This window comes from Grammomys surdaster, unplaced genomic scaffold (assembly GCF_004785775.1).
Source record: "Grammomys surdaster isolate TR1022 unplaced genomic scaffold, NIH_TR_1.0 140, whole genome shotgun sequence".
Lineage (NCBI taxonomy): Eukaryota > Metazoa > Chordata > Mammalia > Rodentia > Muridae > Grammomys > Grammomys surdaster.
Window position 1 is genome coordinate 12,897,816 of NW_021604598.1, and position 21,323 is coordinate 12,919,138.

Sequence of the window (21,323 nt, forward strand, 5' to 3'; positions counted from 1 at the left end):
CTCTCTGTGTGTGTGTGTGTGTGTGTGTGTGTGTGTGTGTGTTTTGCGGGGGTGCTGGCAGCGCTGTGTGAGCAGCTCGGAGTAGAACGAGCTACCCGCAGTTGCGCGCGGAGCGGGATGGGGGAGTGTCGGAGGGAGATCCTGCCGGTGTATACGTAACTGATCCTCGCAACAGTATTGTGGCTGTTCTGCAGCCGCTCGGCCTTGTTCCGGATGTCCGCAACTAGCGGACTGAGGCCCCGAGGCACTCCAGCTCCAGAGGTGAGCCCCGGAGCCCTACAGTCTCAAAGGTGTGCGGGTCTCTGCCAACTTGGAGGCTTCCAGCGTTTGAAATGGGCTCGGATTCCTGCGGGCTATAACCCCCAGGGACACAGGACCTGGCACCTTCGCTCGGAGTTCCCTAACAAGATTGGGGGGGGGGGCGTCTGTGACATCTTTGTCTTGAGACTATTTAATTTTCAGGTTTGGGGCTCTGTTCCTAACTTCCCATTGCCCTTATCCCACCGGGAGAGTTAAACCGAAAGACGCAGGGGTCTCCGCCATACGGTCCAGGATCTAGAAAACATTAAAATCCTAACACCAAGATCTAGTGCGCATTGACGCGTCCTTGTGGATGTAATTATTCATTTATGTTACTTTAAATCGTATGTTCCTTCCAACCTCCGGATACCTCAGAAGAGACTTTAATTTGTGTGATGCTTAACGAACATTTCTCTTACTTGTTTATTTTGCTTTGCTGTCCTGATTGTGTCTCTCTTAGAGACCGAAAGTTCCTTTGGAAATTGCTTTTCCTCAGTACGTAAATTATTTGTGTGAAGTTCCTAGAGGTGTGGGAGCTTGATTGATCAGAGCAGAAGGGTAGGGGACTGTCCCTGGAGTGCTGTATGAGTATGTAGGTAACTAGGTATGGAAGAAGTGTGTTCCCTGGTCACTAGCGACAATACAGCCTCTGCCCTCAGCACAGCCCAGCAGCTCTACCAAGTTCAGGGCTCCTGAGTTGCGAGAACCTGGGCACTGTCGGAAGTAACATGCTGCGTCTTGATCTTCTAGAACCTGAGTCCTGCTGCGGAGCTCCTGGTGGCCGGACTCAGAGGCGCTGCGGCAAGGTCGCATGTCCCTGCCAGTCCTCACTATGAACACCATCGTCTTCAACAAGCTCGGGGGAGCCGTGCTTTTTGAAGACCGAGGCACCCCAGATCGGGAACGTGGAAGCCGGCCGTACGGTGGCGTCCTGGACAATCCACACACAGGCCCAGAGGTGGGCATTCCGGATGGCCCGCCCCTCAAAGACAACCTCAGCCTGAGACACCGGAGGACAGGGTATGCTCATGCGGGGGGGGGGGGGCTGGTGCCGACCCGCTAATCCGAAAGAGTAGGGGCGGCGAGAAGCGGGTGGGTGAAGTGTAACAAGATCAGGAGTCCACAGCTTCCTCCAAGAGAGCAGATCTGCGCCTCCTGGACCCGCATGCCTGGTTCTTAAGGATTTACCATCTCAAAACTGGGCGGATTAATTCCTTAGAACAGTTCAAAAGAGGCTAGATAAAAATTGAGTTGGCGCCCAGTCTTCCTGTACCTTGGGGTCCTTAGTACTCCAGGACCCAGCGTAGTTTCTTGCTTCCTTTGGAGTATATGTAGCAGGAGCAGATTGAGCTCTGTGCGCTGTGCGCTGTCACACGGTGGAGTCAAACAGATGGTTCCCAGGTTAGACCTCGGAAGCTTTCTTTTCTGTCACCCGAGAATCTTACCTCGGCCCGGGACTAAGTTTTGAGAAGGTGGACTCCCCCAGGGCGTCTTTGACGCTCACAGCTCAGCGGAGCCCGCTGCGAGCCCGGAGAAAACGGCTGCCGACCTGGACGCTTTCGATTCCTGGGTTTAAGAGGGTTGTCGGGGGCCCGGGAACTCCCGGGCGAGCCCTCTGCTCCAGTCCTGGGGTGTGCGGCGCAGAGTGTGCCGGGCCAGGTCCTCGTGGTACCTAAAGCAGCCGGCCCTCTCCAGAGCCACAGCACCAGCTGCTTATTTCACAGCACTGCTGGTTGGTAAAAGAGATTAGACTTCCTCGGGTTGTTACTACCAGTCAGCGCGGGTGGAATTGCATTTCAAAGAGTTTGAAGACGCTCACGCCCTTGAGGCAGGAGCGCAGTCGCTCAAGCGGGAACTGGGGCTGGGAGCTCTCGCAGATGCGCGGCGACACCTCCCGGAGCCTCCCGGGAGCGCAGCACCCAATGTCGGCTCCAGGGCCAGCTGCTTTGTGTGTTCCTCCTAAGAGTCTGCTTTCCTGGGGTCTTTTACACACCTTTAGTTGTTGGGACAATGTTTTGCGCTTTTCACGCTCTTAAAGAGAGAAAGGCCTTAGAGCGCATTGTAGGGTCTGCTCTCTTTCCAGCGTCTCGCATTTTCAGAGCATTAAATGAAATAAACGAGAGTTCACAGAGCCTAGGCAGCCATCATCCTTTGCTTTGTTTCCGGCGTCCAGTGAGTGATTCCTGACCACTGGCGACCCACAGTCCTAGGACCGGAGCAAGAGAACTTGGAGGACTGGCCCTCCTCTGAGGGCCACTCAATGGCCTGAAGGAGAAGAGGTCGAAGAAAGTGTCAGGTCTGGGTTCAGATCTACAGTCTAGTGAACAGTTTTCCAACCACGTAGCGTTCGTTCCTACCCCTGTACACCTCTGCTTACTGGGATCAAAACAGCTCCCCCTTTCAGTATAAATGTAAAACCTTGTATTTGACGAGTGATTCCGTGGCCAGCTGGCTATTCAGAAAGATGCATAGGAGCCGGTACTTACACCGAGAAATTGTGGGGTTTCCTTTGCTTTCTTTGTCCTGACTTTGGGGCTGTTAGAGTTGAAGTGCATAAGTATAGACAGCCTGGGTTGTTGGGCGGTTGTGGGATGGGGTCGCCCGGCGGTAATCCCGGACTGGGTGCTGACATCGCAGAAATGCGATCCAGCATGGAGGGCCTTCAGGCCACCCATAAGGTTCCGCTAACACGTCCCTCTCCTCTCCTCACATCCCAGGGCCCGGCAGAATGGAGGGAAGGTGAGGCACAAGCGACAGGCCTTGCAAGACATGGCACGGCCGCTTAAGCAGTGGCTTTACAAGCACCGTGACAACCCGTACCCTACGAAGACTGAGAAGATACTCTTGGCCCTAGGCTCGCAGATGACGCTAGTGCAGGTAATCCAGACTCCTCCAAAGTGGGTCTCCCCGCTAGCTGCACCATGCTCCTGCAATTGCGCCTCATTCTTCCTAGGATGGTGCCTCCGAGTTCAGAGGCCGGTCCAGGTCTTTGCCTTGTGTTGCTACAGAGGATAAGAGCTAGGTACAGGTGCCAGGTCTAGTCGTGGAAAAGGGATTTCACCACTATCAATCATCTGAGTGCGAAAGATTGGGTCCAGTAAAAGTTTCCATGATGCACTGTTGCCGTTGGAGGGAATGGAAGGCCAGCTGCAGTGTGATACAAAGATGGGTAGAAATCTGGATTTAAGAGCAATGACAGATAAGGGTGGTCTACCCACCGTTAATTTCAGTCATCAGTATGTATTAGTTACTAGGAAGGAAGTCTACTTAGAGCACAGATTGTTGTATCCTGCTTTGCTCACTGTTCCTGATTATATAGTTTTGGGGCGGGGCCATAATGTGCCTTTCTAACGAGTTCCCAGGTGATGCTGAGGACGCTTTGAGAACCCAGGAGCCTGCAGGTGCATATTGGACCCCAAGTTAAAATTCATGTACATACTAAGTAAAACCAACTATTACTCAGAGTTAGATCAGAAAACAGGAATGGTGGGAAAGGGTTTTTAAATGCTGCTTCATCCTGACACAGCTGGAAGCCCAGGCACTCTGCTACTGCTTTCTGTTGGGCTAGGGAGAGAAGATCTCAGATTGAGAGGGTTTAGTTCACGTCGCCAACCATGGCAGCATGTTTCTTTTCTAGTGAACGAACACTGCTTTATATTTAACTAGCTTTTTTTTTTTTTAAGCACGATCAGTATTTGGTATTATCCCAAACACGTGCTACAGAGCAGTTACCATCAGTGTTTTACTAAGGTAAGCGGAAGCTGCAGGCAAAAACTCCCGATAACAAATCCCTATTAAGTGCTTTTCTATCATACTGCAGTTTTTACTAAATGTAGTGATGCAGACTTTTGTGTAAACAACAGATTCAGAACGAGGAGTCCACAGGGTGAGCTGGAAAGTTTTTTATATTACAGTAGCTGGGGATTTCTTTTATATTACAGTAGCACACGCAAGACACATTTCATCAAACTATGACAAGAGGATACTGTGAGATCCCAGATAAAACTGCACTCGATAAAATAAAAATGTCTTTCCAGAGTATTTAAGAATTACTGGAAAGTTTGACAGAGCGTTTGTGTTGGCTTGTAGCAACTCTCCACAAGATTCTACCATGTATTTTTCTGCTTATTTTCAGAATACAGTTTGAGAGAAAAACATCTGCTTTCCTTCCTATTAACAGGAAATTGTAATAATGGTGATTTGCCACAGCACTGGAGGCAAAAACCAATTTTGTATTCTTGGCTTGAGATTTATTTAGCACAGAACTGTGAACTTCGAAAAACCAGTTTCTAAATAAGTTATTACAATCAGAAAAAAATTGACTTATGAAAATAAATGCATATGCTCCAGTGTCAATTTAAACAGGCCTGTTACTTGTTCTGGACATATGCCCACTTATGGAGGGGGTCCTTGAATACTAGCAGTGAGTTCATCAGTAAAACAGTACATTATTTTGGTTATGATATGACTTTACTGTTGTTCATATGGAAAACAAGTCTACTTGACAAGTTTTTAAAAACAGCTTTTAGTGGGAAATTTAAACTACTATATTTTAATTGTTGTCTTGGGAAAACTGCAATACAAAGTTATATTTTAATTTACATATGTAGTAATTTGCTACTTATAATGATAACTTTAATACAAAGAACTGCTTTCACACTTAAATTTAGTAACATTATTAGATTTTTAAAAATTTATGTGAAATTTTGGTTCAAAATTATTTTCTTCTTTTATACCACTCAGAGAATAAAAATATGTAATTCTTAAATGGAGCAAAGATTGTGTACAATAATAAATAATACATGTATGACAATGGGTTTTTAATTATTGTCTGTATGATAACTTTCTTAAGCTTTAAAATGATAAGTGAAAAAAATTTGAATGCATAAAATCACCACCCAGGGACCTTATTTATAGTCCAGCTCAGGTCCAGTTATTTTCAGCCATGCACAATGGCATATGTAAAGAACATACGTCATATGCATATGTATACCCACACATCCACCTATCTGTTTTTATATTTAGGAATTTATGTAAATCAAACATAGATTAAACGTCCAAAGCATAGTCCAACTTTGGAAACTGCATAAATTATGCAAATACTTTACACTTCTGGAGGCAAAGCTGTGATCTGAGTCAAGTTTTTGATCCCTGAGAATTAGACTCTGTATCCTGAGTCAGTCTCTCCCTGAGCCACTTTCTCCTGTGAGGCCAGCCTTCTGGAGAAGAGTGGTCTTCTCTTTGTCACAGGGTTTACCCCACAGCATGGCTCTTTCCCTGCAGCACACTATCCCTACGAGTAGCTTTCTTCTGGGAAATGACATTAAAGTCACACGTAGCTTTCCAGAATGTCTCTCTGGCCATTCTAGGAAACCTTTAACTCTGGTTGGTTTTAGAATGCTGTAGGAAACATGCATAGGGAAACTTCTTAGCTTTGTCCTATAGGATGGTGATCAAGCTCAAGTAGGACTCACTTTACTTTAATTGTCTAAAAATATGCCATGCACATATGCCTGCAGGCAGTTATGGAAAGCTGCTTTTATTTCTGAGTCCTTGGTTCATACTGACTGCAGGGCCTCCTCTTTTGATTCTTCCTCGAGCTTTATAGCAACAATCTATCCCCCAAGACTATTTTATTCTTCAACAAGATGCTGTAAGTTTAGATACTTATTCTGCATTTAACATTTTCCTCTGAGTGTGTGCCAGGCTTTTCCTACATAGTAATTTTAAGTTCCTTTGCCCTTCTTACAATGCTGAGGAAGGCTGTGAAACCTGCTTTTCCTAATCTCCCATGGAGCCTAGAAGGAAAAAGGTGGAAATATGCTTTAGTACTTCTGCTACACAGAATTCCAGAGGATATTGTTTAATACCTACAGTGCTCATCCCTGGGAAAACGGGACAGAAGTGAGTGGATGGATCATGTGACTCTTGTTACCTGTTACTCATTGACCCTAACGGTTTGGCCCTAATTTGCTAGGAGTCTTTAACTCATGTTTGCATGTGGCATCATCCTTATGACATCATAAGAAGCATTTTGATGAAAGTTAAGGACTTTGTGGCATGCTTTGATGTCAACAAAACAAAATATTGTACTGGGTGCGGTGCCTATCACTAACACTGTTCATGTATTATAAGAATGTGCTGTGTACCCCTTGAGTAGGAATAACTTGTGTTGTTGTGTAGCAAAAACAAGTAGTGTGAGATGGAAAGTTGGTGTTATTATAAGATTTGTAGCTCATTGAGGAATAATGTCTGGGTGTCTGTGTCTCTTCTGGGACTAGACTTTCTCATTCCGGTGATGTGCTCCTGTGTGCTTGGTAAAATCCCAGGACTCCAAAATTTCACTTCCAACATTGGCATAGCTGCTTTTACTGAAAGTTGAGTATTCTAAGGCAATACTTTCAATATTCAACAAAATCTTACATGAGACTTTACACATCATTCCAAGTGTTATATGTATGGAAATAAGGTTATTTAAGTTAATAACTCAAACTAAGCTTCTAGATGTGATAGGTTTAAAACTGGACAAACTCCAGTTCATTCCTCTGGGTCCACGTTGCAGTTTCTCTGTCCACATGACAAACCTTAGCACCTTTGTTGAAAATGCCAAAAAGCAGTTTTCTCTTCCAGCTTCTAGATATTCCACTCACTAAGCTTTCATTTTAAAATATGGAGCTTTAAAGGCACTTCTGACATTTAAATACTGTTCCAGAACCCACCCTTGGTAAGAAATTATGCATGAATATGAAGGAATCTGGGGCAGGTGTAAAATGTAGAAAATGTGAGTTTATATTTTCATTGTCAGTGACACAAGACATTTTCCTTAAGTCATGAGGAAAAGTGCAGAAAAAAGCAAATTCATTGATCATGCTGTTCATGGAAGTCAATATAAAATACCTCATCCTGCACCTCGCTGTTAAGTTGTGCTGTACATTTCTATTGATAAAATACAGCAGCATATGCATGCTAGGATACTGGGCATCAACTGAACTTAAAAAACAGTTTAGAAAAAGCCTTTGTTAGATAAAACAGACTATTCTGGGAATTCTCCAATGTTACTATAATAGGTTAAATACTATGAGTATATAACACATTAAAAAGTAGATGATCCCTAATTATGAAAAGCCAGCTAATCTCCATGACATTTAAATATTCTTCCATTTTAATACATTAGAATCATAGTGAACTAATGTTTGATTTTTTTAGCTAGAAGGCCATTCTACTCTTATTGTATGAAGTGTTCTGAGAATTGGGTTTTACTCTGCACCATGTGGGTATAAAGCAAGCTAGTGACATTCATTAGGTCTAACTAGTGCAGTCTCAGTTGACTGTTGTTTAGTAAAGAAAGTAACACAAAAAGGTTTGGTGCTGAGTCCTATGAAATGTGATATAGACACAGGAGAAGATGCCTCCTCTGTGTGAGAAGTGTAAATGACCTAGTCACATGCAAATGGTTTTGAAGGAGCATCGGTGAGTAGGAGGCAGGCTGCACAGCTGTCTGCAAAGTGATTGACAGGTAGGCCATCAGTGATGGCTGTTTCACAGCTCTCAAAGATGTTAGAAAGCATATGGTCCATCTGACGGTGAAGGCATTGCTCTTCTGTTTTGTGTTGTTTTCATGCTAAGCATCAAACCCAGAGCTTGGCATTTCCTAGGCAATTGCTCTACCACTGTGTTACATCCCAGCCACTAGATGTATATGTGAAGGCCAGAAAAAGATGAAATGAATAATCTAAGTCTACATGACATGGCATGTTTTTAAAAAATTCAGGCCAAGAAACCAGGCCACTTTTCACTATTCCATAGTCACAGAAGAGCAGGGCATTAATGGTGACTTGAGGAAGTGAATTGATTTAAGTCAAAATAATACATCACGACTGAATTTGGTAATAGTTGCTAAGATCCATATAAGAGAACAGAATGGAGACTAGGGAAGTCTGGGAGGATGTTTGTGAAGTACCTGAGCAGTTCGGGGGATTGCCTGAATCTCTGGGCAGTGAATGAGAGAACGAGAAGCGAGAAGGGAAGTTAGCAGACAAGAGACCGGATGCTCCTGCTTCCATGGTCAATGGCTGCCTTGGGTCTCAGATTATCACTTTTATTATAGGGGTTCAGGCGAGTGTGTGGTGTTTGTAGATTCATGTGTGTTAATAGGGCCTTGTCAAGGCCTGCACTTCACAGCACAGCTAGTATGCAATAGCTACTCACTGTCTATTTGCTAAATAAATACTTCTGGATGGTGCCTATGTATAGAAAGGAAAGCCTGAGAATTTAAAGATCCACTGAATAATAGCTCAGCCTGACCAGAATAGAAGTTGGTGAAAACTAAGGTTTTTACTATGGCCTGGTACACAGTGTGAAAGGACAGCCATCTTCGCAGAAGAGACAATATGAGTGTGTCAATGTTGAATGTATGTGAATAAAACAGTACATGCTAGACATGGGAGGAGAAAAATGTCATTTTGCTTTTTAAAGTAGAAATCACAATAGTTTCATATAATAATTAGGAGTCAAGCAATTTCCAAAACTACTTATTTTGTATTTATAGCATTTATACTGTACTATAAATACCTCAAGTGTATTTTATACAATGACTGAGAAAGAAAAAAAAATCTTCCAGTGAAAACATTGTCACAGAAATTATTGTAATTAATAGGAGTTTGTGTTCTGGGACAAATTCACGGAAAAAAATCATTATATTTGTATAGTTTATATTTTTAAAAGCAAATATTGTTATTTCTCTGAAAAAAATTACATGCTACTGATATCCTGATATTTTGTGAGAAAAGTACATTTTATCCTCCGGGAACTCAACAGCTCCTTGAACAAGAGTGAAAGTCATTTTTCTTTGCTTTTAAATATCTTTTTTTTTTTTTTGGTCTTCACTGATGTGCATAAGAGACAATGGACTTTCAGTTTCAAGCAAGATGTCCGTTGGCCTCCTTCTCCTCACTGCTCCAAGTGCACTGCCTTTGGTCGGTTTGCTAGCTCCTCTGTTAAGTGTCCAATCTCAATCGGCCTCCAAAACTTGGCCCTTCACTGTCTTCATTAAGCCTACTCATAGCCTTCACCTCCCTCTGAGCCTGTAAGCCTCAAACCTCACCCACGCTCTGTATAAGTCTCATGTGTGCCTTCTGTTCTCTTGTTGGAGCTTCATCCCTGTGTTTCTCTAGTATTTTAACTTAGACATTTCCCAAATAGAACACACTGGCACATCCTCAACAGGCTCTCTTACTTTTCAAAATTTCAAGAAAACAAATTAGTCCACTTAGTATCATCATTAACTTCTCGACTCCTTGTGTCTGTAGAGTCTTGTATCATTTGTCCTTCCACTCCCTCTCCTCCTCTTCTTCTCTCGCCACCCCGTCTCTTTTGAGATGACGCCTCCCACTGTTCCCAAACCCGGACTCCAAAACCTGGCCTCAAGTGATTCCCCGGCTGCAGGGCCCCCAAGTAGCTTAAGACCATGGGTGCATACTCTCAACCCTGGTCTTGGGTCCTTTAAGAGAAAGCAATTACATGGCAACTACGTTTTAATGCACTGTTAATTGGAAAATTAATGCCGTTTTAGGTGTCAAATTGGTTCGCTAATGCCAGACGTCGGCTGAAGAACACTGTCCGGCAGCCAGATTTAAGTTGGGCCTTAAGAATAAAGTTATACAACAAGTATGTTCAGGGCAACGCAGAACGGCTCAGTGTGAGCAGTGATGATGACTCTTGCTCTGAAGGTTCGTTCAGGTTTTTGTTTTCCGATCTTTGCTGTGCTATTGCAACAAGTTCACCCTAGGTGCAGTCTTAATGACCCCACAAGATATGGTAGTCCGTAGATTGTCTTCTATTGCATGATGCAACTTCATCTTTACAGTATTATAAAGCAACAGGAGTAGTTATAGCCATTTCTGCTGTTTATAGATTTGTCATGTGGGGGAAAATCATTTTCATCAAAATTAAATATTCTTGGGAACAATTACATAGGTTCCTGCTTCTCTTTACCTAAAAATAATCATATATAAAAATAATCTTACATGTGGCATATATTCTTCTGTTGTGTCTATTTTTGATGACTAAGTGTGGCAGTTGAGCAGCTGAGGAAAGTATGTACAAATACTAGTTGGTGATATTTCCCCCCTTAGATGGAGAAAATCCCCCAAGAAATCACATGAACGAAGAGGGCTACAGCACCCCTGCCCACCACACTGTCATTAAAGGGGAGAGCACAGCAATAAAAGCTGGCGGGAGACCAGAGTCAAGGGCAGCTGAGGACTACGTGTCACCGCCCAAGTATAAGAGCAGCTTGTTGAACCGTTACCTTAACGACTCTTTGAGACATGTCATGGCCACCAGCACTGCCATGATGGGGAAAACAAGGCGAAGGAACCATTCCGGGTCTTTTAGCTCCAACGAATTTGAAGAAGAGCTGGTGTCTCCATCATCATCAGAAACTGAAGGGACCTTTGTCTATCGCACAGGTAAGCCCATCCTTTGTTGTAATTATGGTGACCTGTGTAAGACAGATAAAAAGCTGTGACACAGAGGTTTGTTGTAACAGATATAAGAAAGCTGTGAGATGTGGATTTGCTATAATGCAAAACTTTTGGTTTGTTTTAAACTGGCAAATAGGTACATTTGTTAGTAGATGACGGCCTTGAGACTTCTTTCTTTAATGGTAAGGATAAGCATTTTCATTCTTACTGATAATTTTAGTCATGATGACATGATATCAGTATTTTTTTTTCTTTGCTGTGCATTTTGTGTGTGCAGCTGTGCATGGACCCATGTGTGCCAGATGCCTTCCTCTGTGACTTTGGTTTTATTCTCTTGAGGTTTCTGTCTGAACCTAAATCTAGGCTTATAGCCAGTATAGACATAGAAACATTCATGTCTCTGACACACGAGCACTGGGCTACAGGCACAAGCCTCTTCACAATTGACTCTTTTTATATGGGTGCTGGGGATCAGAACTCAGGTCTTCATGCTTGTGCAGCAAGTTTTCTTGCACTCGGAGCCATTCCACCTGCTTGATGATAACGGTATTTAAAGGATATATATGTTCCCTTCATTAGTGATCCAGATGGTGGGGAGATGTGCTGGCCACCATGCAAACGCTTTGTGTTCCATCTTTTCTTTCCCGGTCTTTGATTGCTAGAAGTGATAGGAAATGTAGAGCGCCAGGATTTTCAGAGGGGAAAACTGCAAGCCTGGATCCTGTGGCTTTGGAAATTTCTCTTTCACTCCTGGAAAGTACAAGTAGGGCTGATAAATAGCTTTGAAGATTTTATATTCATTCCAGAAATGATGAGCTGGTTCTACCTGCCCACAGCATCCAGATGGAGTAGCAGGTGGGCAAGTAGTAGTAGTCTTGACTTTAGCCCAGAGAGATTTGCATTTAGGAAGTATTCGATCAGGGTTACTTTGGAAGAAAGGATAGGTGAGATCTACACCTGGTATATTTGCTGCCTGACTCCTAAAAACAACAGTGAATGGGCGTTAATGTTAGATCTGGAGACAAGAAAGCACTCAACCTAGCCCAAGTGAGAAATACAACTGGGAACACACAATGGTTAATAATTGGCTGAACAGCACAGCTGAGCCTACACAAGAGGTTCCAAGAGGGACATCTCTGCCAGTGCTATAATTGTATCTACTGCCACCAATCACTGCCTGTAGTTATCCTACCATTAATCAATGTCTATAGTTATAGTAGTTATTCTAGTACCATCTATCATTGCTTGTAGTTATCTTACCACCAACCGGTGCCTGTAGTCATCCTACCACTACTAACCACTGCCTGTAGTTATCCTACCACCAACACCAACCATTGCCTGTAATTATCCTACCACCAACCACTGCCTGTAGTTATCCTACCACCAACACCAATCATTGCCTGTAGTTATCCTACCACCAACCACTGCCTGTAGTTATCCTACCACCAACCACTGCCTGTAGTCATCCTACCACCAACCAGTGCCTGTAGTTATCCTACCACCAACCACTGCCTGTAGTTGTCCTTCCTACCACCAACCAAATGCCTGTAGTTATCCTATTATCAACCAGTGCCTGTAGTTATCCCACCACCAACCAGTGCCTGCAGTTATCCTACCACCAACCAGTGCCTATAGTCATCCTACCACCAACCAGTACCTATAGTTATCCCACCACCACCAATTATTTTTATACTTATGCTACTACCATTGACAATAATGTATTGTCTCCAAGAATTTGTTGAGTACCATGTGGCCAACAACATGGCAGGTGTGACATCTAAATGATATTTTTAGAGAAAAATGAAGTAGAAAATTCCCTGTCCCTGGAGATTTTTCCAGTTAGATTTAGTTCAAGTATTTTTTTTTCACTATACAACTCATTTTTCAAGGACCAAGTCAAAAAGACCACAAGGCGGAACTTGCGGCTGAAATAAATGACCTAAGCCATCTTCTTAGAGACCAGCAAGCATGTGATGGCAGAAAGAGAAGATCACAGTCAGGGATACTACTTCTCCATCAACTCCCATGGCACGGATGTAGCTTGTGTATGGCAGGGCTTTTCTCTGTCTACTGGGCCCCTCTCTTTCTAATAATGGTATTTGCTTAACTCTTAGTGACTAATTAACTCACTACTGCCACTCATAATAACGAAATACTTGACTAAATAATAACGAAACACTTGGTCTTGCTACTAGGAATGCAAATCTTTACACAGCCTAGTGCTGTTGAAGGGCTCCCATGGCAGCAGCAGAGTGTGAGGAAGGAAAACACAGTTAGCACACTAACCTCAGCCTTCACATTGGTTAACCTGAAATCTCAAGTGTCTGCAGAAGTGAACAGCAGTGCATTCCTAAAGTGTCAGGACACCCTTTTAACCCAAGTCAACATTTTTTAGTTTGAATCTCTAGCTCCCACATGAAGTAATCCTAAGCACACGGAAATACAAAAACACCCTCAGAATGAGAGACTGAATCTAGGAAGAAGTTGAAATAAAGACCCACTTAGTCAATAATGAAAATGAAGATGCAATATATTAATATCTGACTACTACGATCTGAGCAGAGGTTGGAGTTAATTCAGAGTTTTAGAAATATTTTCAGAGAAAGGAAAATAAAAAGAAGAACAAAAGTAAAAAGGGATAAAAATAAAAATTAGAAAATAACCAAAAGTTTGAAGGTAGTAATAGATAAAAAAGAAAAAGGTCACAAATTAAAATTGACAAATTAAATGACCAAGGGTGGGGGTTAGAAACATGCATAGTTATTAAGGAGAAAATATCTATATTTAAATTATCATGAAGAAACTGGGAAATAACTCTGTGGCTGGGGCATTTGTTGCACAAGCAGAAAGACCATAGTTCAGGTCCCCAACCCCACATGATGTCAGTTGGACTTGGTGGCCCTTCTAAAATCCCAGCAATTGGAAGGCAGACAGAGAATCTCCAGAGAAAGCCAGTTAGTGAGGCAAGCAGTGTGTGTGTGTGTGTGTGTGTGTACAGCATGTGTGTGATTGTGCAAATGTAGTATGTTTATGTATGTGTGTGTTTGTGTGTGTGCACTGTTTGTGTGTATATGGGTATGTTTGTGTATGTGTATTTGTGTGTGTCTGTGTGTCTGTCTGTGTCTGCACTAGTGTTCTTGGCTTACAAATGAAGCCCTTAGTAAATGACTGGGATGTAAAGATATGACTCTGAATCCCACTGTCAGTGTATAATTCAGCCATGTAACCTGCTCCCAAGAGGCTGAACATTTTAACTTACTCTTGTTAAGATGACTTAATTAGACACATCTGGCCTAGACAAAACATGCAGGCCACTGGGACTGTGTGATGTGAATTAGTCGTGTTTAGCTTTTCCTGTGCTTGACTGAGGTGAATGTCCCCAAATAAAGGGAAACTTTTAATGGAGAGAAAAAAAAAGGCCATGTTCTGATGTAGGAACTATTTGGCCTGCCTGCCATGGTTGCAGACTTGGAGCAAGGCTCTGGAGTTACTGTAGAAGTACACAAAAGGTTGTGGAGAACAAAGGCCAGCTGCCATTACTTTTGTTTTTTTGTAGCTGAAGGTGGCCCTTGAAGGGATAAGATGTTCGTTTCTCCCTCCTTTCCTGCATACTCAGGTGTGTCAGAATTTAAACTGGTGTCTGTAGTAAGGTTCAAGTGTGTACTAGTGAGCCCAGCAAGCCATCGGGTAAGCCTGGGATGTCACCTAGGTTCACATACTCTGGTTCTGACAAATGGTGAGTTCTGCTCTTTGAAAGTCTGTCGGTCCTGCCGTAGGTTCTCCTACTTTTATGGTCAGTAACTTACACAACAGGGCATGAGGGCCAGGAACCCTGTGCTTTGGCTCAGCCCACTTCTCAAGGACAGTTGTGTAGATGAACCAGAGGAAAGATTTTAGAAGGCACCTTAACAGGCATTTCTCAATGGCTAAAATCAATTATAACAGGTCTGTATTAGTAACTTCAAGATTTGTACTGGAGCTTTGGCCGTCGAGGAGTGATGGAGCTTTGTGAAGGACAATGTGTGTGTCTCTGTGTGCACATGAGGTTTCTCTTTGGATCGTGTATACCAGAATTTCTACTTTGGGTGCATTTTTTTGATACTGCTGTTGTTCTAGTGTGTGTATTTATGTGCTCATGCGTGTGCACTACTGTGTGTGTGTGTGTGTGTGTGTGTGTGTGTGTGTGTTGCAATTTGCCTACTTCTTAGTGAAGATGTTGAGGTTTGCCATTTTGGATTATTCAGAACAGTGCTTTTCTGATGGCAGCAATAGTTGATGGAATACAGCAGAAAAAGATAAAACAATCTACCTCTGGTCCAGCCAGTGACATTTAAAGGAGATTCGAAAATTTACCCCGTTGGTTTTGGCCACTTGGGAAGGAGGTAGTAGACATGAAAATCCAAGGTAGCAGAAATTTAAGTATAAATGTAAAAACACAGAATTATTTACTCTTCTGGCATCATAATGCTTCACACTGCTTTCAGGGTGTGTTCTAAGGATCCATCTTTTTTCTTCTTATGCTTCCTGCCTCCTCCTAGAGTGTCATTAAACTGCTGTATTCTAGGGCTGAGATCCAACCCAGGCCTTAGGTAGCAGGACAGCTGGTCTACCACTGAGCCACACTCTTCTTCCCACGTTTCTTTTAAAGACTTTTTAACTTTTTCTAGCCAGAACCCTCAGAGTTTATCTCAACACTAAGTGGACTCTAACTTCTTTAGATTTAAAAAAAAAAACAATGACTCCTTCATAGAGTTTGAAAAGATGAACTTTTTCAGTTACTTATTTCAAGGCAATAATATTTCAATGAGATTTATAGACATTCTCACCATTGGGTAAGATCAGGACAATGTGAGAAGATCTATGGGTTCTTAGTAAATAGTTAGTAATGAGCATATTTACAAAACTTACACTACTCATATGAGGATGAAGCAAATTGATATTTGAATTTATATCTGCATTATAGAATTACTTGAAATATATAAATGGAATTATACAAAGTGTCCTGCCTGTTGTGTAGAACTGAAAGAGGCACAGGCAGAAGAGAAAGAGACAGAGACACAGAGTGACAGAGACAGACAGACAGACAGACAGACAGATGGAAACTGAGACTCGCCCACTCTCTGCGTGACTCATTCTTTGCTGTCTTATGGATACCTAAGAAAGGCAGAATGAAGATTTGAGACTCTCAACCTCAGTAGCAGTGTGGCTTGTAGGTGAATCCAAAGCATTATCTTAGCTTGGAGAATGTACAGATTTTTTTTAAGAGCTGAGTTTGATACAGATATATGTATTTTTTTACATTGTAATACTTGAGACATAACAATACTAATTTTATACTTGTCTCAATGTAAACAAAATGTGTGTTGTGGGATTTTTTTTCAAAATGCTCTCTCTCTCTCTCTCTCTCTCTCTGTGCGTGTGTGTGTGCACGCATGTGTGCGATGTTTGTGGTAGAAAGCACACATGTGGCAACCAGAGAGCAATTTTGTGAAGTTTGAGTCTCTCTTTCTACCTTTTTGTGGGTTTTGGAGTTTGAATCAAGATTACCCAGGGTAAGGTGCAGGTACTTTTACCTGATGAGCCATCTTGCCACTCACAAAGTGTTTTGAAATGCAGGTGTATTCTTTCTCTCCATTAGGTAGTGATTCCCAGTGCCTTGCATGCATTACACGTTTTCAGTAGCCCTGAATGGGTGCTGTATTGAGTTTTGATAGGTTCCCTAGCACTTCAGATAGTAATATATTCACTATGTAAATGTTTCTTAAGTGAATGACTTGCTGTACTTAGGATTTAGTGTGTCTGTTCTTACAATGACAGAAACTTAAATGTGTGTAGGTGTATGTTGGTCCCTATTTATCATCAAAACAAGAGAAAGAAAAAAGATTCTGAATAAACGTCATTTAATAAAACCCCAGATTTTTGAAAAGAAGATATGTAAAATTTTGAAACCAGGGAAATCTTGATAAAATCAAGCTCCAAAGAGAAGTAAAATGAAAGTAATTGGATTTTACTTCAAAGAGAAACTTCCAGGAAATTCATATGTAATAAGTGGGAGAGATTGCCTAGTTTGAAGAAAGTCCATCGATGAAGGAAACATGTAGCAGAAATGTTTATCTTTATCCAGTACACAGTCTTGGAGACAAGGCTTCAGGGACAGAGTGAGACTGAGACCCACTCACTAAAGCTCTTCTGTCAGTCTCAGGGTGACAAAAACCCAGAAGGAAGTTTTGTCTTTTTAAGAATGATTGTTTGGGGTTGAGGGTGTAGCTTAGAGCACACAGCTGCCGTGTGTGAATGCTTGGACGCACCCCTCACCCTGACTGTTTTCAGTTACGTCGCAGAAATCTTACATTTCTCTCCTCCTGTATCTTTAAGAATGAAGAGCCCATGTATTTTATGTGTTTTCCTGATAAAAACAGCTTGTGAGCAGGGGACTTTGATGCTGCAGAGGCATTCTCTCTGTTTAGTCCTGATTCTTCTGCTGGGGTCACTCAGCAAATCCAGCGTGACTAGTTTCTGATGCTCAGACTTGCCCAGCAGCCAGCCACCTTCTTCTGGTCAGCCCTTTGGATGTGCCTGTCCATGTCAGTGTGTCTAAGACTGTCAATGTTTCCATTAAAAGACTTTTCATTCCCTGAGATTTCTAAGTAAGTCATTAAAATTCAAGCCAAATTCAAACCCTGGTGTAAAAAGAGTCTTTTCCACCTTGCTTTATGCAAAAGGCCAATAACTCCCACTAATTCTAAGTTTAGTTAGGTGCTTAAACTTTCTGCACACCAGTGAGACTAAATAAGTGACATCAACGCCACTCTGTAGCCTGAGACTAAAGAAGATGTAAAACATTTTTACTGCCTGTAAAACAATAAGATGTCTGTGTAATGAACATGATCCCCCATCTGTCTGACCCTGACTCTCTCTCTCTCTCTCTCTCTCTCTCTCTCTCTCTCTCTCTGTGTGTGTGTGTGTGTGTCCTGTTTTCCTCTGTCTCCCTCTCTTCCTCCCTCTCTCCTTCACTTCCTGCCTCACTCCTTCTATTTCCTTCCTCCCTCTCTCTGCTTGATCAGTTACAGTTCATTTCCCCATTCCTACTCCCTGACTTTGTTTTTCAAATCCAACAGGTATTTTTCTCTCTAAACACAGCATTGGTACTATGGAAGCCTTACTCTGGGTAAATGTGTACTTTCTGTCAACCCTGAATATTTTGATCCTTCTAAGGCTTCATGTTTTTGTTTTCTATGATTTATTAGATTATTCATAACTGTGAGTCTCCAGGAAGGAAAGGTGGATAGTAAACTTGTTTAGCCTAAGCAATATTTTTCCCTCAGAAATTTTTTCCTTGTTTTCTCAGGTTGATGGAGGATTGCATGTTTCAATAGCAGTTACTACTGAACCTGTCCTTCCCCCATGATGGCTTTGTTACACTTTCTCTCAGTGTGGCACACTAAAGGGTCAGGTGGGCATGAACTTTCCTGAAGGATCCTCAAATTCCATCTCTTATGTTAGGATGAGGAAGTGGCTTTGGGTGCTGTCATAGGACCCGAAAGGTGCATTTTAGATGTGAATAGCTTAGACTAATGACTTTGGGTGATTCCAGGTACTTGGTATTTGTTTAAGAATTCTTAAATCATTAGTGTTAAAATTTTGAGAACTTAGAATGAGTAGGCGTATGCACATTTCTACCAATTTCATTATAATTAAAAAAATCATTTATTATTATTGTGTGTGATAGGGTGTGCACGTGTACTCAAGTCAAGGTGTGTTTCCATGTGTGTGTGTCTGTGTTTGTGGGTGTGCTTGTGTTTGTGTGTGTAGGTCAGAGGACAGTTATGTGGACTGGATTCTATCCTTCCATGTTTATGTGCTCAAGCTTTGGTTGTCAGGGATAATGGCAAATGCTTTGCTCATGGAGCCTTCTTGCTAGCCCAGGTTCTTTCTTTTAGTGACTATTGTGGAATGGTCATGTTGACATTATAAACTGTAGATTGTGATGGCCTGTCTGTCTGTCTGTCTCTGTCTTTCTGTCTATGGTACCTGGGGATGATCTTCAGTTAGTAAGAGGAAATAGGAATGATTTGTAGATCACTAGATTTGTAGTAGTTAACAGTGGTGGCGGGAGATTTCTGTGGCGTGTACAAATGTGCTTTCTTGTAGCAGCAATGGCACTGAGCACATGAGAGAGTATAGTAGCTTTGAAAGTGATTAATATCATCTTCTGTCTACATTTGCATTCTGGGAGCCTGAGATCAATACTAGGAACAACTCCAGTGCTAACAGCATCCTAGTTTGCTGGTTCCAAGGTGTGGCTTGGTCTTAGGTTTAAGCAACAACACTGCTTTTCTGTTTCCTACAATCCTGAGACCTCTCAGTCAGACAGATGAATTATGACCTTTCCCCTGGTCAAGGAGGACAGAGAAGCTTATGACACCTGAGCTTCTGTAAAGGAATTTCTTGTGGGCACTTAACCAGGTCATACAGAGAATGCCGCATCAGGTCTGTCTTAGTCAGGGTTTCTATTCCTGTACAAAACATCATGACCAAGAAGCAAGTAGAGGAGGAAAGGGTTTATTCAGCTTACATTTCCACATTGCCGTTCATCACCAAAGGAAGTCAGGACTGGAACTCAAGCAGGTCAGAAAGCAAGAGTTGATGCAGAGGACATGGAGGGATGCTACTTACTGACTTGCTCCCCCTGGTTTGCTCAGCTTGCTTTCTTATAGAACCCAGAACTATCAGCCCAGAGATGGCGCCACCCACAATGGACCCTCTAACCCTTGCTTACTAATTGAGAAAATGCCTTAGCTGAATCTTATGGAGGCATTTCCTCAAGGAAGGCTCCTCTCTCTATGATAACTCTAGCTTGTGTCAAGTTGACACACAAAACCAGTCAGTACAAGGTCAATTTGTGAACATTTTCTCAGATCAGATTGGGACTACTCCCTCAGGTCACACTAGAAGCACTCCATGAGGCCATGTTGGGAACACTTTGTCAGGTCTGTTTGGGAGCACTCCCTTACGTCAAACATGGATCTCAGATTAGAAATACTTCTTAGAGTCAGATTGGGAGCACTCCCTCAGTGCTTCCAAGGGTCAAGGTGTAAGAGAACTAGATGATGTTTAAACTTCATTAGCTCAGGACACTGGGAAGCATCTTATCCACTGACCTTGTAACCTTGGTGTTCTTCAGTATCTTCCAGAGCTGTTGGACCACAGATAGGGTTGAATACTGCTTCACTGCTGACATTTGGAGCATTTTCAATATAGTGATAGAAGTAAACATCTCTGGTAGTAAAAATGTGTGTGTGTGTGTGTGTGTGTGTGTGCATGTGTGTGTACTTGTACACATGTGTGTCATAAAAGAAATTTTGCCTTTGAATAGTTTTCATTCAACTAAAGAAGTGGATTGTTTGCAGCAATGCAGAGAGGAATATATTGGGAATGAAAAACACCAAGAACTCAAACGGAAATCAGACATTTTAAAACACTGAAAAGTGACGGGTAACTCCTTCTGCACAGTGGAATTTTCAAGGGACAGACTGCTGTGGGTTTTCACATAACTGCCCATGCACTAAGAACTCCTTGTCCCCTCAGTCAAGCCAGACTCAGGCGATGGTGGACAAGGCTCAGTCTGCAAGGCTGTTTGGAGTAGGAATGCCCTGTTCTGCCAATACTGTCATTATGACCCTGAAATGTGCCCTTTTGCTTAGGGCCAGATTTCAGAGTCTGTCCTTTCGGCTTCCACAGTGATTTAGACAGCAGATGCATTAAAAAGCAACGTGGTATTTAGAATCATTTGTCACATGGCTTCAAGACAAAAAATAAAAAAAGAAAGAAAGAAAAGAAAAAAGAAATGGCTATCTGGCCAGAGCAAAAATTCCTTAAGTGTTACTAGGCCCTATATTTCTAAATGTAAAATCCAAGGCCAGACATTGCCGGGTGCCAAGGACCTTTGCTGATGTCTTAGCCTAGAGTGAAGAGGACCGCAGTGCTGCCGTGGCTGCCTGCAATCCACGTGGCCTTCAAGAGTTACAGCGGAAGCGGAGCCTGAGGATATTATTGTTTCTCATGGTCACTTAGTTCTGGTTCCGTTTACAGGGCTTTGTTTCCTTCTACCCTTAACACTCCCTTAGCACTGGGAGCTGCTAAATCTGTCCAGCTGGATCACAAGGGTCCCGTGAGAGTCACATCAGGAGTACTGTCGGTCTTATTTCAGTTGTTGCATCTCCCGGGCTCCCTTATTTTAGATCTTTTAAGAAATATGGCTTCAATTCTGGCTTTTTGTTCACGTCTTACAGGGACCATATCTCTAACCTGTATCCTTGCCCTTTCAGATTTTTCTTAATGTATACTTTTTTCCTCTTTAAACTCTGCTTGGAAAATATAAATATCTGGAATCATAATGATTAACTATGCTAAAAGATATTAGGACTATTTCACTATGATTGAGGCATATATATGTATATGTATGTGTACGTGTACATGTATATAGGGATATATATACATATACATATACATATACATATACATATACATATACATATA

General features: G+C 42.4%; 1 protein-coding gene across 1 annotated transcript in view; it reads left to right on the forward strand.

Annotated features, from left to right (window-relative positions):
* Positions 1–21,323, forward strand: part of Mkx (mohawk homeobox) — a 62,708-nt gene that overhangs the window by 1,046 nt on the left and 40,339 nt on the right. The window contains exons 2-5 of the mRNA XM_028763950.1: positions 1,051–1,320; positions 3,018–3,177; positions 9,872–10,028; positions 10,434–10,769. Coding sequence (XP_028619783.1) covers positions 1,112–1,320; positions 3,018–3,177; positions 9,872–10,028; positions 10,434–10,769 — 862 coding nt within the window. The 5' untranslated portion in view covers positions 1,051–1,111. The remainder of the gene's footprint in view (positions 1–1,050; positions 1,321–3,017; positions 3,178–9,871; positions 10,029–10,433; positions 10,770–21,323) is intronic.